At 35.7% G+C, this 17,669-nt stretch overlaps 2 protein-coding genes across 3 annotated transcripts in view; both read left to right on the top strand.

Annotated features, from left to right (window-relative positions):
• Nucleotides 1–719: 719 nt before the first annotated feature.
• Nucleotides 720–7,230, top strand: LOC124442543 (homeobox protein HMX3-B-like). Of its 2 annotated transcripts, none has more exons than XM_046993047.1 (3): nucleotides 720–1,051; nucleotides 5,077–5,604; nucleotides 6,260–7,230. In XM_046993047.1, exons 2-3 carry the CDS (start codon nucleotides 5,244–5,246, stop codon nucleotides 6,643–6,645), a joined length of 747 nt encoding a protein of 248 aa, XP_046849003.1. In that variant the 5' UTR covers nucleotides 720–1,051; nucleotides 5,077–5,243; the 3' UTR covers nucleotides 6,646–7,230. The 2 variants fall into 2 exon arrangements, with proteins under 2 accessions (XP_046849003.1, XP_046849010.1); XM_046993054.1 differs by having other exon boundaries at nucleotides 720–1,042.
• A 1,365-nt stretch (nucleotides 7,231–8,595) lies between these two features.
• Nucleotides 8,596–17,669, top strand: part of LOC124441523 (oxidoreductase NAD-binding domain-containing protein 1-like) — a 29,535-nt gene continuing 20,461 nt past the window's right edge. The window contains exons 1-5 of the mRNA XM_046992005.1: nucleotides 8,596–8,742; nucleotides 10,641–10,704; nucleotides 11,086–11,192; nucleotides 14,125–14,266; nucleotides 16,369–16,599. Coding sequence (XP_046847961.1) covers nucleotides 8,660–8,742; nucleotides 10,641–10,704; nucleotides 11,086–11,192; nucleotides 14,125–14,266; nucleotides 16,369–16,599 — 627 coding nt within the window. The 5' untranslated portion in view covers nucleotides 8,596–8,659. The remainder of the gene's footprint in view (nucleotides 8,743–10,640; nucleotides 10,705–11,085; nucleotides 11,193–14,124; nucleotides 14,267–16,368; nucleotides 16,600–17,669) is intronic.

The following is a 17,669-nucleotide window of genomic DNA, read 5'->3' on the forward strand; positions in this document are numbered from 1 at the left end:
GCCAATTTTTTGCCGTTGAAGGAACGTTTCCAGAGTATCCCCCTTTGATATGTGATATTCTGGTGTCATATCAAGTCCTATTTTAAGCATTTTCTGCCTCAAAATGTCTTTTGCAAACCTTTTTTTTCATGATTGTGTTCTCAGAAAACTGGAAAAATTCCCCTTAAAGAATGGGCAGTTTTGAATTTTTCTCAGGATAACCATTTAGGAACAAGATGATAAATACACTATTTACCTGTCCTATTTAATTCAAATATTGCACTTCTTTAAGACTCAACTGGATTAATTCCTTCTTTATTCCCTTCCAACAGTATCACCTTGTTTTTAGATATATATAGAACTTAATTCCAGCCGAAATGGTTTTGTTCATGTCTATATAGATCGAGACATCCGAGCGCTGGCACAAACCGCTGATCAATTCCCTCGAGCCTTTACATCGTAAAGTCGTGTGAATATGCTTGCGCCTCATTCATAAGATATTACCAGAAGCCCGAATCTTAGTCAATACCTTTTTATCTGTACATCAACACATACAGGATAGTCTTTGGAGCTAAAGACTGGGATCAACATTTTGTCATCTTCAAGTTGTGCAGCTACACTCCCACTACATCCTTGATTTGCTCGGACAAACAAACATGGAAAAACGTTTTTTGTCGTTCACTAGCACAGTTTGTCAGAATTTTTGCTCTGAAATGCATCACAAAAAAAGACAGTATACGTAGGAAATTGCATGGATGAAATTAGTAGTCTATAACTTATAATTTGAGAAATATATTGTACTGCATGACGGCCAGCAATCAATACACCCGTGTACTTAAAGCAATATAGTAAAAACCATGGTAACCCTTAATAAGAAAATAACAACATGACGGTTTGTATAAAGAGGGTGTGCTACCTAGAACTGATTTACTGTTATATATATTTTTGATGAAGGAATCGTCACTTTAAGGCCTCTCGCTATAACCACCGCAGTCACTACCAGAAAAAAAAGAAAAACCGCTTGTGGAGTTACAAGAGTTGGAAGACGTAACAAGACTACAGGGTAAAGAAGGTAACCATGCATCATGTACAATTAAATCCAATTTGATTTATGATTATCTTATGAGGTAATCTATCAATTACATATGTTAGTTTACCCCAATATGTTCCCGTTTCAAATGCTTTTATCCCATTTTGTGCCATTGTGATCAATCCAATCATTTTTGAAACGTGGGCTAACTTCCATGTAATAATATCATTTACTCGCATTTCCACTAAACGATCGTGTTCTCTGGTTTTCAACATTGTTATGAACTATACACACAGTTTATCTATGAAATACAAAACCGTTTGTGAAAAGAAGATTTTAACAGCCCTAATGAAACAATAAGGCAAAGACTTTTCTATTTTTTTCGCATGCATATCAATGTTTAATTAATACAAACGATGTATCGTTTTTTCATTCGTTGCCATAGATAGAAACATTTAGTGAAATCAATCAGCTGCTAAGACGAGCCTTTTATGTAGCTATGTATGATGTAAAAAATGTCAAAAAGTCAAAAATGTTGTTGCGTTGGCTACTAGACACAGCTAATGCCCAAAATAAGATGGAAATAAAATTCCCCGACCATGTTGATGAAGATGAAGAAATAGTTTAAAAGCAATTATATAAAATATATTGCAACTGACATACTATCTTCTTAAAGTGGTGATGGAACTGTGGCTCAACCCAAACACTTTTATTGAACCTGTAATTAAAAGTTCTGATCTCGTTTACTTTATTTTTCGCCGATACCTTACGGGTTTTTGTATTATTCCGACGTTTTCTAAAATAAAATTTGACACAAAAACATTTTTCCCGAATATTCTAAGTATATTGCTTGTTGATGACCTGCAGTGTCCAATTTGATAAAAGCATGAAAGCCATATTAGGTGATAACCTGCCAAATTGATTTGGATAATATTTGCTATTTTTGTGAAGCAATTAAGTATATTACTTTTCGTTATTTTCATTCATAAACACTTTTAGTCAAATTAAATAAGCTGAAGGTCTTTTTTATCCATATTACATATTCACAAACATTTTAAGGATATCCGTTAAAATTTTAACGTTTCCAACCTTCTTCACGTCAACAAAATCAAATGAAATCATTTAGCTGCAATAAGTTTTTGTTGAGTGTATTGGCACATCTCGTTTCTTTTGCTTGCTTTTAATAAAATGAACTTAGCAGATAAGTTTCAAACAGAAACGAGTAAATGATTGAGCATGCGCAAATTTGTACAATCGGTTATAATGAACAACGATCGAACATAGTGCCATTCTGCGTAAGTTCAATATACTTTTATTGCCATCTGTTTTTTTTGGGTATTCACTTGTGTTTATTCTGTAATCGAGATACAATATCACCATTCGCGTGCGTAATAAGTAAAGGTTTTAAAAGCAGCTATCAGAATTTCCTCAATTACATAGAAACATTCTTTGCGCTAACTTAAATCCCCCATTAAATTGAGTTATATTTAGTTCGTAGTTATGGCAAAAATGACCGAGTTTGATTGGAATTAATATCAGACGATGGCAAAGGATTCTTTTTGATTTTCTTTGCACTTATTAAAGACGCCAGTCCGGCCGTATTTATCCTCTTTTCAACAAATGCATTATTTCATGACGTAATCTATAATATTCATGTAATTGCTATTTTGATTGTCGTGTGATAGTGACAATTTGACGGATTCATTTCTTTTCTCCCTTTTTTTCTTGCAATTAATTCACTTGTTTTGTGCTCATGACGTAAAGTAAGTGCAGCTATACAACAACATAATTTTATGCCTACATAACACTGCTGTTAGTTATGAATTTTGAAGTGTAAATGCATCGAAGAAGAAGCTTGTAATTTGTTTTGTGTCACGCTGTATCTACAATGCACAAGCAGTAAGTTAGTGCCACGTATGGCAGGTTGATAACTATTATATGCGAACTAATATGTCATGTGCGACAAAAAAAAAAGGAAATTTCGTGTTATGCCCTAACGAATAACAACTTTGCTAAAAAAATGTTAATGCAGTACAAAATCAAACCTAGAGTCATAATTTATATTGAGCTCATTTATCTAAATTGTGCAGTATCCGGATTTTTATTGTTTATTATCTTTGGTTAAACATAATCAGAATCTAGCGACTTCAACGTCATGTCTTCAAAGCATTTCAAATATGTGAAAAAAAATTCGCCTGCGCAGATAATTTTAGTTTCGTAAAACTGAAGCTACTTTACAAATTGTTGGGAAAATTCTAACTAGCCACAATAGGATACAAGAAGATACGATGCACATTTAAACGTAAAGCGGAGACAGGAGACCACGTGAACGCAAGTTGTTGATAGATGAAGTCACCAAATCAACGACTCTGGTTTAGTTGTTCTTTGCTATTCAAAAAAAACACACACACACAGCAAGTGTAAATCCATTTACCTGCATTAAACTTCGCGTGTGATCGCACTTAGCTAATCATAATGAAAATCAACCACAAGTGTTCAAGTATGCACTTCAAATATACTTTGCGTACAATTATTATCCACTCAATTTAGGTTAATACTAAAAGAATGACTGTGACAATATCTCATTTTATTTCAATAAATTTTATCAAATGCTCGAGTTGCTTCGATGAAGTAATAATAAAAGTCATATGACAATCACAAAAAAACTAATTTACTGCTGGCATTCTCGTGAAATCAAGCAGACAGTGTAATTATTTATTTCATTAACACAATTGCTAACAGTGGGATTTGTGCAAACAACTTGCTTCTAATCTGAACGTCGTTGCAACACTTGGCGGAAGAATTCGGAAGCGCGGTACAAGATATCGACAACTGTGTCAAGCGCACACCAATTTAAGGTGACGTGCATATAAGTACAAAAGCTTAATTGCGTGTAACACACAGCGTGCGTATTGATTTAGGGCAAGCGCTTCTGCGAGATTGCTCATGCGTGCTGAGCAGAAAGTGAAATATTTTTTTCTGCCCGAGTACAAGACGATTGAAATGTGTAACGCGTGCGCAAGTTATCACACTGGGTCCATAACGAATATTCACCTTTGATGAATTATCGCTTTGTCGCGCGCGCATCAGGCGGTGCCACATATGCCCTGAAAGTACAGATATTTTCAATGATTCCATTTGCTTTTCATTCATGGGAGAAACTTTCGTTTTCAGAGGAATTGCTTGTTTTCTGGTGGTCAGGGTTAACATGTGGTGTAGTACTCGCCAAGTCAAATTATGAGTGTATAGTGCTGGTTACAATTTTAACAGCTCAATTAATTTCATAATAGGATCAGGCGCGCGAGCTTTTTCATAATCGCATTAACAGTTTACCAACTAATTTTTGAACACTTAAAAATGTAACAGCTTGTAAGGTTGTATAAAGTATATCTGTTTCATAGCGTCTCTTTTGTGTTCTAACATGTTAAAAGACTAGAACGTAAAAAGCTTGTTTTGAAATTGTATGAAATGTATTTCAACGAGTTAGAATTTCAAGAGTTGATTACGGTAGAACTACAAAAGTATGATGAAGTGCTAAAACAGCGTGCACAGCGTTGATTAATTTCGTGCGTGCCAAAACCCAGGTGGCGGGGCAATCACATCCAAAAATGTAAATTTTGCTTTTATGAATAAAGCGATACATCTTTGCACATACTTGTCTTATATCTGTTCTCTTTGGATGCGATCAGACAGCCACACAACTTTTGTCTGTTATTTGCCCAAAGAATACTTCGTAGGTATACTTATTCGATTGTCATGTGGTAGTATGAAAGCTCTCACTTGGCATGTTTTTTTTTCATGGCTACCCACACATATTTCATGAAAGAATTATTTGTGTGCGAAGCCTGACACATGCGATATCAAAAAACTTGACATTGATTGGCGATTAAGGGAAATTAGGACTTATTAAGTGTAATTAATATTGGTTGATTAGCTTGGCGTGGCCTACTATCAAGATAATATTGACACAATTCAATAAAAATCACAGAGCCAGAGAAAAATCGCATTAGCGCAGAAAGGTTTTTAATAATACCGTGATGTTTACCTGTCATCTGTCTCGTTCACAGCCAATCACTTTGTCGATTCGAAGTTTGTCCAGCTACATGTGAAAATAACTTCATAATCGGATCACAGGTAACAGAAATATCACAATCGAAGCACTGGAAGGGTGCGATTCTAGTACACGAGCTAATTAACAAACTGACTTGACGGAGATAAACAATTTATTGCGTTGATGATGAACGCGCAACGTGAACCACTGCCACATTCTATCGAAGTGATACTGGGACTAACAGAAACAATTGATAAAACTACACAATCGTTTCGACCCTATCTCAGAAGGGATGACAAAGAGCGCAATTCAAAAATACACGAGAATACAGAAAATACTTGTACAAGACTTGTACCTCGACAAGGCCAAGTCTCGCTATCTTTGTGTGAAACCACGGATATTATCTCAAGAGCATTTGACGCTCGAAGAGAAAATATGAATTTTAGCAGTCATACGCGTTGCCCAGATGAAAAAGCTATTGCCGGTGATGAAGATAACTGCTGCGGCAAAGCAACGATGAATTTTGAGAATCGTACTTATTCAGGTATAGTTTGTATGTTAGTGACCACTGCTTCGACTGCATGGTGGGTTTATTTTTCGAGATATTTATATACAAAGAATGCTATGCTCTGCTTCGTTTAATCCTTTACCCTAATACTTCAAACAGATTTCATTTTTTTTTCATAGAAAGCAATGTTGAGGCGATAGCATTTTTAAAATTGTTAGTGACAATTTCAGTCTTCACGCCAAATATTTGCGGTTAAAATATATTGACGTGTTATGATGAATAAATATTTTTTACTGTTCCCAGCTAGTGTATTCGTTATTGTGACTTAACGATGCATAATTTGTACAGCGCTGTTCATTGTTCAACAATTTTGTATTGAGTTTTAGTAATGTATTGCCGTTTTCTAACGAGTACAGACGATGTCTTAAAATCATATGAACAATAATGTAAGGAGTTTTCCTCCTTGTATAAACATGGCGCATGCAATCAATGTTTAGGATGGCACGATGATTTGTACAATTGAAACACGTCGGAATGTACTACACTACCTAGGTGGCGTTGCAGGAAAAGACTAATAATCAGTACGGAAAGACATTCTCTGAAGTTCATAGCGCCCACCCAATCTCATGACATCATCCAGACAACTGTTCCAATTCTAATGTCCAAATTATAACGGCTTTCCTTTTTGTAGATAAGATAGATGACCTGGATGACGTGTTTTATCAAACGGCAAGGGATTTCATTAACGACCAGGAAGCAATCGAAGGATGTCTAAAGCAGCGGCGAAGAAGAACGGCATTCACTAGTCAGCAATTGCTTCAGCTTGAACGAGAGTTTCAGGAAAAGAAGTATCTATCGGTCGAAGAACGATCCCATTTAGCATCGGGACTCAACCTTTCCGAAGTCCAAGTAAAAATTTGGTTCCAAAATCGACGGGCAAAATGGAAACGCGTACGAGCTGCTTCGTCCGGTCGTTTTGCGAAGCACCATGGCAGTCGAGGCACAAGCAAAATAGTTGTTCCCATTCCAGTGCATGTTAGCAGGATTACCACAAGAAACAGCGTGAACATGGCGTAGCTTTAAATTTGAATCGATAAACAGCAACTATGTCATATGTTTTCGCCCATAATTCGTTTAACTCGCTGGTTTGTGTACTACATACTCTAGGCAGATATCTAAAGTTCAGGTTTTAACTGGTATATTAAAGTAAAAAGCAAACGCCTCATGTGCTTAGGAACTTCAATTTTTAAAACTTCAAATTTACATCATGTACTTCTTTAACCCTTGAATCCAGTATGTTCCACTTATCTTGCACAATAGAAAGATTAAAGTTACCCATAAAATAAAGAAATTACCATGTCATATGCGCACATAAAAAACTTGAGAATAACTGTAAATGCATCTGCCATGTTTGTACTTCTCCATTTTCGACAATATATGTTTGTTTTAAAAATTAATGTTACAACCGATATTAACTTATTTCACAACAAATTAACAGGGACAAACAAGTTTATGTTAAGAAAGATAGTTTTATATAACTTGTGTAAGTAATTGACACACAAGGTAAAGCAAGCAATGAAATTTAGAACCGATCCCTTTGACTAATGTACCACACGTTTCTTGTACATCATACTCTAATGCAATAAAAAGAAGAGAAACTCACACGCTAATTTGTTACTCATTGGGTTGTTGCTCGATATATTTAGAAGGAGAAACACTTTCAATTGTCAAAGCATCGCATAATTATACTTATGCATACTGTTATGTGATTTTTTCGTAGATGCCATTAATCATAATTCTAGTTAAGTACTTTTTAATTGAAAACAAAACAAATCGTCGCAATATAGCAATTACACATTCATTGCTCTAAAGCCATTATGGTACATTTTGTGCCAAATATGCTCTCCCGAATGTCGTTAAGTACAATACAGATTATGGAATAACAAAAAAGTTAATTATTGTTAGAATACCAACTGACTTTCACCGTTCATATTCAAAGTGTCATAACAGGGGATCTAAATTAGAGATTTTGAGTCGGACTCATGGATTAGATAAACACAATTTTCAAGTACAACTTTCTTACAAAGCTTTTTTCCATATCAGGCACACTGTAAATTAAAAATGACTCACGAAACCAATTTACTGGTGCCTTGCTGTCTGCCACATTTGACAATTGTACCAGCTGTTTGGCACTCAACGTGTGACGTGTGTAATGAGAGACGTAGTAACAATTAGAGACCTGCTTGCGGCCTCAATTACAGGTAATGATATAATTTCGCCCTTGATAGTTGATACCGCAAGGTTTCTTAAATGTACGATGACTCATGATTCTCATATTCTTAATAAAATGTTTTACAGAGTGTTGACCAAATGGCATTGCTGAAAGAGCGAAATTTGTTATCAAATACCAACACGAACGAAGTATATTGCATGTATTATGCATGAGCATCACCTCCGATTATTCGGGGTAAAGGCAGGAACATGTTAAGAGTTACATATTTAAAAACGGTTAATAACTCTTCAATTGATCACTTCGAGTAAAATAAAGAGAGCAGCGGGTATAAGCTTTGGACTTTTGTATCAAAGTTTTATTTCATAAGGTGCTTCATACGCGCTAGCTGGTAAAATCGTCACAAATAACAAGACATAGCCACTTGTTAGCGTAGCGTACAACCAGTACACACACGCACAAGCTTTAGTCATGCAAATTTTGTGACATGATGATTCTCATTCCTTTTGAAACTTGTTGTTTTCAAACAAAATGAACACAGAAAAATGACGACGTAGGACTTAATAAGCGGGCAGGGCACTTGTGTACTCTTTGAAGTGGGTCATTTCGGGCTTTCAGCCACCAAAATAAATCATCTGCGTTCATAGCTTCAGTGATTGAAGTTGTCATTTCATGATAGACACATGTTTTAGGAGTTAAATCTTTACAATTTCAAATGCCAAGAGTGAAAACTGTAAGACAAAATAAGCTAATATGTAGATGATATCCTTACATGACGTGCTTACTTCCTCGTTCCGCACGGTTGCTTGCTGGCTCAGAAAGTTTAAAATACGTCTTGGAAATCAATGATTGGCAAAAGCAATGAAAGTTTGGTGTAATAATTTACGAGATTTTTCTGCAAAATCTTTCCGTTTACATTTCAAACATTTGTGGACTCACAAAAGGTAAGTGTTTGTTTTAAGGTATCAATGAATGCACGAAGCAATTTGTTAGCACTAGTATAGCCAGAGTGCTGCCTGTCTATGCTAATTTTTATGTTTTTATGGTATGCGGCGTTGCACACTGCGAAAATAAAATATTTGTGATAAAATGAACAATGATAATGCTCAGAAATTTAAAGAGCAGGACTAAAACGTGTGAGCTGACTTTGCTACTGTTTACAAGAATGTCTTGCTATTATAAAGAATTGAATGTCATTGACAATGGAAATAGCACTTGCTAGGTTGTGGTGCAGACGTCTGTTCCATGTGTTATAACTACTGAACTAAAATACATGGAACGCTACCTGTGGTACAAAACCCGAATAATTTTTTGAAGCCGTGTTTTTACCCCAGAGCAGGTGTGTAGTCAATCAATTATTACTCTGCGAGAGAATCTGGAAGCACTACACACGCATGTCTGGGGTAAAATCTGGCGTGTCTGATGTAAGATTTGGTGTCAATTATTTGCTTCAGGTAGCGTTCCATGTATTTTAGTTCAATGCTTATGACTCATGTGATTATCATAATGGCAGCCAGTCTACTATATTTTCAGACCAATATAAATGATGAGTTGGCCAACTGCAACCAGTAATTAGTGGTGCATACAGAATTTTATTTTGGGGGGAGGGGGGAAAACAACCCAAAATGTCACTTACATATTTTTCGCACTGTTTTATATGTGTGACATTTTTAAGTGAGATGTTTAAAACAATGATACAAAGACCTTAGTATGAAAAATATTGGGGGGGCAATTATCCCCCCTTGCTCCCCCTTGCCTCTACCAGTAATCTAATTAAATGTGCAGCATTGAGTTGCACTAGAAATTTGTGGTGTTACTGTTAATATTTTTATATGGTAGTTAGATTAAACTGTTTTGCCTGTGTGCAAAATTCCCATAGTTGCTGAATTACAAAAATTAAGGATTTTCCACTGGGAAGCTATTAACCTAGAAGGAACCTGTGAAGCATGAGCCATGTGGCAGATGGTCTGGATAAACCCTTCCCTATGAAATTTGCAATTTTTTAAATGCTATTATATGCATTTGTAGAGCAATTTAACAACAACCTAACAGACATGTTATGAATTTAGCATATTTATTTCACACAAGCAATATACATATTATCCACTATAGAATATTTAAAATATTAATTAAAAAGAATGGCAAAAGGGCCCAAGAAGTGAGGGGCCAATTTGTTTGAGTGTGTAGCCAACAAGAGGGCCTTAGAGGCCAAATTGCCTCCTAGTATAAATGTTAAAATATGCCTTGGCTAATTGTGTGGAAGGAAAATTTAAATGTTGCCAAACAAAAATTTACCATCATCATAAACAATTCATAAATGAACCCGCTGGCGCATTTATACGAAAGATTTTTATACTTTAGCCGCTAATTAAAAATTTATTACTTACTCTATAACTGCATGCTTGGTAATTCCTAAATGTTTGGTTGGCGGGTTCTTTTGAAACATTATGACATTACTAATTGGTAAACACAGTTGACACAAAAAAAAACTTAACAAAATCTACAAATCTTTAGGGCTCTCTGTCAAACAAAGACTTTGTCTGAGTTAGTATTTTAATTCTCAAACAATGTTACGTATATAAGCTGTGTTCCTGTGCTTTTTAACCTATTGAAAAGATCAAGTTAGGAGAGGGCATGGTCCATGTCAGCCTATTGAAATGCATTCAGAAATACTTCAATGCTCAATTGCAAAAGTGAAACGTAAGGATTGATCTCTTAGTGCCTGAGGCACAAGGATTGATCTCATTATTCTAAACCTGTGAAATAAAACCCAATATGCATAACTAGTGTCCACTGCCAGCATTTGTGTGCAGCTCTTAATATCTGATGTTATTGTCAATAGATTGATGTCCAAGAATATCGACACCACACACTTGGAGAGAACTTTGGATAAACCTAGAGACTCAGTAAGACTTTGAACACAGCTTAATATTATTATAATGGAGCATTTAATAGCAATAACATGTTTATTTTTTTCTTCCGGTAATCAAGGAAATAGAAAAATAATTGTAAAATGTTCAATTGTTTAATATCATGGTTGAACAAGGAACATAAAATTGAGAACTAGTAGTTGTCACCACTTGGTAAAGCATGCTAATGCTAGATAGGAAATTCTCTTTACTTTTTACTCTTACCACAACAACCAGTATTGACTGTTGGTAGTTGTATTCTAAAGAAGTTTGGCTTATGTAAATATACGTAATACACGGAATTCGGTCACATATTTTCATTCACAAGTGTTTGATGGTTTGGGATTATTTTAAGTGTTTTGTTCCGTGTTTTATTAGGTTACAGCTGTCGGACGCATCGTCGAAAAGGTCCAACTCTCAAAAACCGTCACTGCTTTAAGCATTCACGTTCCAAACATCGAATTCAAATTCAAGTCCGGACAATGGTTTGTGTTGATTTTTGTTCTCTCTTTTATGTTATTCGCGTGGGTATTCAGTTGGGTTTCGTTCATTTTGCGCTGTGATCATGCACATGTTTCTGAGACTTTCATGTCTTCAATATTGACTAGAAGTTCAGTTAGAATGATTGCGATTACAGTTACAACGCAGTTTGTCTACCGATACGACATTTTTGTCTCTATAAAGGACACATACAAGTTTCTCGATACACTGTCGTATAACTCGGCAGTGTTTTCTAGTTCTGCAACTTGTTCAATATTCTTGGTCTTTTTCAACATGGCTTTTCAAAAGCAATCTTTCCGTTCTTAAAGTACTGTAGCTGGAGACATGCTCATTGGCTGAAATTGCGTAGAGACAAATCAGCTCCTGTTTTCGAATGTAGGTAGAGTCATTGAAGTCAACTATATTTTCCAATATTATTAGGCTCTCTTGTCCATGAAATTTTGAATTTTATCAAAATTATACGACATAAAAACGGCTAAAATGTTATTGCCTCGAGAAGACGATATCACCGTAACTCTTTGTAGCTACAGTTGTCCAACAACAACAGTTTTTACTTGAGCAAGGAGTTTATATTTGCTTTTTTGTGGTGCCTGAAATTTTGATGCCCGATTCTAAGCAATATAGACACGAGCAGAGCTATTGCTATAGAAATTTCAATTCAATTACTGAGCAGCATACAAAAGTATTTATTGCTTGTGACATCTACAAAGAGATAGCATCAAGACGGGTGAGCAACTCGCACGGGAAAACAGCAAAAAAGTATATGTTAAAAATGGAAGTCCCATCTGACATTACCAAGACATTACGAAAAAAAAAAATGGAGAAAAATATAGTCCTACTTCAACTTATTTGCGCGTGCTATCAATGAGGGAAAAGAACATAGGATTGGCAAAACCATATATTTTTCAATTAAAAGCATAGAAATACATAGAAATTATAGTTGCAGTGGTTCTTTCATCGTATATGAATTGAAGAGGCAGATACAAAGCTTGTTGCTGTGATGAAATATGCAATTTTTTATCTGAAGAAACAGTTATGGTAAGAATGGGAGGTCACCTTTGAGAGATAATATTCAACGTCAGATCCACCATTCTATCTGACATTCAAAAACAGGTACTTATTGGTCTTCACGCATTTTTATGTAATAGCCATGCCTCTAACTTCTTCAATGAAGAAAAAGAAATGCGTTTGGAAAGCCTGATGCATACTTAAGAACACCGAGTTCATTGAACAACTTGCTGAACTAGAAAACGCTGCCGTATTATGCCATAGTGTTTTGTTACACATCTGTATGCGCTTTACAGAAACGTAAGCGTCGTATCAGTGGACGAACTACGCTACCCACGATATTTGTTTTGACACTCGAGAAAAATAGAAAGCTCCTTGATCTCAGTGTCCTGCTTCCTTGCAAAGCGAATCTCCAATAGTACACCACTTGTGTTAATCATGTTACACACATGTACCAGCGATCAACTGAGCTTGTGGGATGGCTGAAAAAACGTTGTTGGTGCTTTAACTGTTATCCCGATGACTTATATCTGAACTTCTAGTCATTGTAAAAGACATGAATGTCTCAGAAACATGTGCGAGATCATGGCGACATTTTATATGATGATTTTGGAAAAGATGATGACTGACTAGCAAGCTCAGTTTTTCAAACTCATTTACTGTGTCGTAAAACTACATAAATCGTTATAAATAGCTACTTACACCATTAGTTTATACTTGCCAAGAACTATTCATCCAATTTAAATAACTATAAAATTCTTTTCCGAAGAATTTCTCTGCAGAAGTATGCTGGGAAACGACGTTTAGCAAAGATCATTGAAAATTTAGGCAAGTCTTGAAAAATAAAACATTTTATTGTTTTTCTTCGACCTTCTTTACTAAAAGTTTCTTTTAACATATTTAAACTTACATCGTCAAAATGTATATTTTTTTTGGAAAGAAAGCTGAAATAACGATTTTTATGAAAACGTGGCTTAAAACTTGAAAACGAGCCTGTCGGCCATCAAATTTGCCCGTATAACATTTTAAAATCAGCATCCCAATATCGACCATAAAAGTTCAGTCTGGTAAATTTCCCCGTCGGAGGACTATACCTCCCCTTTTCCCGCCTGGTCTATTATGTCCTTTTTTCAAAACGACGTGGTATAAATGATCGGGGGGGGGGCGCCAGAGAGAGAACTGAAGGGGACGTCTCCAGTTATTTCAAAGACTACCGGGGGACATACGTATCAGATTTAGCAGCTGCGTACAACAAACAGTAACCTTAAACAATAAGATGGAGTTAAATATACTTGTTGACACATCTAAAAGAATGCCGACACATCTAAAAACGTGTGACTTTTAGATCATTATACAACCTGCCTGTTTGTGAGAAATAGCGTTGAAATTGAGAAACTGCAATAAAACATTTCTTGGATGGCGCATGCTGTCGAACCTATATTGACGTCTCGCATCTTAAGCGCTTGCATCCACTCACGCCCATGTAAACCACCTAGCGATGCCATTGTGTACGGTATAGGTGCTTCACTTTGATGAAGTTCGTCGTGAGCATTGAGTTTGTGCTCCTTTCATGTAATTGCATTGCAGCGTTAGCTAAATATATTTTTAATATGAACGAGTTTCCCCATTGGATGAATCAGACTTTGGCAATGAATGAAAATTACATTTCTATAGCTTGTATTGTCAATTTTGTTGTACTTCGAAAGAATCATACGTATATGATAATAAATGTGAAGATGAAGCAAATCGGAGTATGAATGTCTATATAATTTTGATAATCGTTTTAGCTAAGCGAAACTTTATGAATTGTTAGGAATTGTATGAAATATCGTTACGATTGTCGTTTTCGTGGTTGCGACATGTTGGTTATTATGCGAGCATAGATGAATCTGGTCTATATCTTTGTAGGGTCGACTTTTTCATACCCGGAATAGAGACCGTCGGCGGATTTTCCATAACATCTAGTCCAAGCAAACTTCAAAAACATCGAGTGATTGATTTAGCTGTGAAAAAGAGCAATCATCCGCCCGCCGACTGGGTGTGTACCAAGGTGTGTAATGCGAGTTTCGCTTGACTACATGTAAGAAGTACACAAAGTTGGACTGAGGATCAAGTGTGACAGAGAGTTAAGTGGGGCAGATAGTCAAGTGTAATAGACGGATTCATTCCCAAAGTTTTTTCGGCAAAAAAGTAAGGAGTGTTTAAACTGGTGGCGCAAGCATTCGAGCACTTAAATAAGCATGCTTGAGTAGAAATATAATACAAGTTAGCCTGATTGAGCAATAAAAACGTATAGTGAGTGATGTTCCAGGATGTTCTTCATAAACATTTTCTTCGCTGCATTTCAATGTGTCCGTATTTTTTACAAAAAAATAAATTAAATCATTCAGCAACACGTAATGTTGGTCGAGCTTATTATAAATGCAAATTAATGTAAACATTTATGTTCAATCATCTTCTTATTTGTCTGTTCCATGTTATACTCGGTCGCTATCATTGAGTTCTATAAGAACTCAATGGTCGCTATATAATACAATTGCTGTACTTATAACCAGATTAATACCACAAACATACAAGTTTCAATTCCCTTATATTCCGAGCACTAAGTTTAGCATGATTTAATCAACAGTTGGAAAACCACCTCCTCTGTTATAGTCATCGACCTAAATTCTTATGGTTTTAAGCTAAGACAACTGTCAAACTACACATTTCCCAGCGTCTCAAGTCAAAACCCACAAAAAGTTGGACATGTGAATGACATATAATGACACCCACAAGGGAAACACCGAAATCTTATCCAAAGTAGACTAACCGAGGTGCAACTTATAAAAACTAGAGCACCCAACCCCCCCAAAAATCATCTCGGATCGTTATTATCAAGGTTATTGCTGTCTACTGAATGTCAAAACTATAAAAACATTATGTCGGGTTCATTGTAAGCATCGTCAGCGTTGCTCGGGCGATTATTCCTCAATTTAACATGAAGATAGTCAGTGCTGGAATTAATCATATCCCTGAAATTAGCCTGAAACAGCCACATAATCGGAACTAATGATCGGTGCCTTGTCGCAGTGACATGCGTCGTGATTTTTCATTGAAAATATTTATTACGTTACTTATGTGAAGCTTTTACGTAGATCTCTCTCGGACCTTTTCTCTCATTAAAACGATTACTTTAAAGTGCCAATGAAACGAAAATTTTGCTATCTGTGTAATACTTTTATTCAAAAGATATTTTAAAATGACAATGGAATTTTTCAGCCAGTTTATGCATATCACTTTTAATTCTTGAGATATTGAGGTCCTTTGCTTTGCCCGATTTATCTAACTTGTGAAGTCACATTGCACAACGAGAACTAAAATTATTAGGTGTATTTACCGATACTTTAATTCACAAGGACGAAATTCCCTTCATTGTGACGTGTTCAGTGGTATAAAATGCTGCCTACTGGTATCAACCTAAAGTTGTCAGGAAACTGAAGAGTGTTTGAAACAATGAGGGAACACATTATGCAACATGACATCACAACTTGTATAAATTGGAAATAACTAAAACGTCAAAATCACGAGAATAAGAAGAGATATGCATTGACTGTTTTACAAAGTGAACTGTCATTTCAAAAGTTCTAGTCATTTCAAACATAATTTAAGTCGCAATTCTCGTTTCATGGGCACTTTAAGGTAGCATTGCTTCACAATTGAAACACTTCTTTTTGCCTCTTAGAAAAAAATTCATCAATCCTTTATTGTGAATGTGCTGTATGTCAAAGTGGTGGGATAAAAATGTAGCTTATGTTTTAGTACTTTAAGATGAAGCAAAGTTTTATTCAATAGCACCATAATAATAAACCAATTGACAGAAAATTTTGGCTGAAGTAACTCGTTGGATTCAAGGCATCGACACGTTTCGAAATTTCTATAAACTCGCAAGTTTCAAGAGAAAATCTCAAATGCATTTCCACTGCGATCTTATCACACACATAACAAAATTCTTTGAGAATATAAAGACATTTTTGCTTTAGTATCATTTGCGTATGATCTTATTCTATAAATAGGTCATTTTAAGCTCAAGAAATCTGCAGTTATAAACGTTTCAAAACTGTCGCACGTCAGACGAAATAACTTCCATACTTCTGTATTTTCCCCCTGTAGAGCAACGTTGGAGATGAAGTTTCCATGAAAGTTGGTGGTGATTTTCTCTTCGATGCTTCGCACATGCAAAGTTTCAACGATTTGCTCTTCATTGCTGGTGGCGTGGGAATAAATCCACTGTATTCCATCATCCAAGAGATCAACGAGAGCTTACGTGACGGAGTGCTTGAAGATCGTGTAAACGTTCAACTGCTGTATTCATCTTCTACTTTTGACGAATTGATATTTAGGGTAAGTTATTAATATTGGACAAGCAATGATGTATATTATCACGAAAAAATTTTTTGTACGTTCGAATATTTATGTTCGGTCTTATGTGTTGTACAGTGGCGCCAGCAGGATTGTATTTTTTTGGGATTGCCTCCCCCCAATCCAAAAACCCCCAAAGGGACATTTTGTGGGAGCAACCCCCCGAAATGTCACTCACATATTTTACGCACTGTTTTATCTGACTGGCATTTTAAAGTTACATGTATAAAGATTTTAAGATTTTAGTACGGAAAATATTGTGGCAGGGGGCAGTCGCCCATCCCCCTGCCGGTGCCTCTGGTGTTCTATTGACAACATCTTTTCCGAGTCATTTGTCCAGTTTTGGTGCAATATCAATTTAAAAATGAAATTTCACATCACCCAAACTTTAAGTTGATCGTCTTCCAGCTCTCTATATGAATTTGATATTTTTTCTCCTAAATATGAACTTCGTTGGTTAATACATGTTTGACACGTCAAATTCTTTTCTCTTCTCTCCTTTTTTACTCTTCTTCGATTTAACTCTTTTTGCCTAATATGTTGTGTTAAGATCTCTTTTTCCCTAGTCTTTTGCTCGGATAATTGTTTACGTCACGCTTATTTAAAAATCATCGTGGCCAGTGATTGACTAGTATTATACTTAAATAATGCCGTGTGCTATATTCTACAATATACTAGAAAATGTTCATTAACTCAGAAATCTATACGTGCTTACTACATATGTATGAAACCTTGGTCATGGCGTTTTGAGCTTGCCCAAGGCTTGGTTTTATGTTTCAAGAAATTTTTGTATTTTATTTTCATTTTATATGTTAATGTGTGATACACGCGCGTTTAAATCGCAAAAACGAACAAAGCATAGTGAGAAATGATGCTCGACTGTGCGAGGCTGCTTTGGGTGAATTTAATCTCAATTAGCAGTGCAAAAATCTGTGTTAGCTAGTCAAGCAAATTTATGTAAAAATTCATCGACAGTTGTCATCCATTCGTCTTGTTTATTTTTTATTTGTAGTGATCATGAGTGTATTTCTAAAGTTCAAACCATCTTCATT

This window comes from Xenia sp. Carnegie-2017, unplaced genomic scaffold, assembly GCF_021976095.1.
Source record: "Xenia sp. Carnegie-2017 unplaced genomic scaffold, XeniaSp_v1 HiC_scaffold_1, whole genome shotgun sequence".
Classification (NCBI taxonomy): Eukaryota; Metazoa; Cnidaria; class Anthozoa; order Malacalcyonacea; family Xeniidae; genus Xenia; species Xenia sp. Carnegie-2017.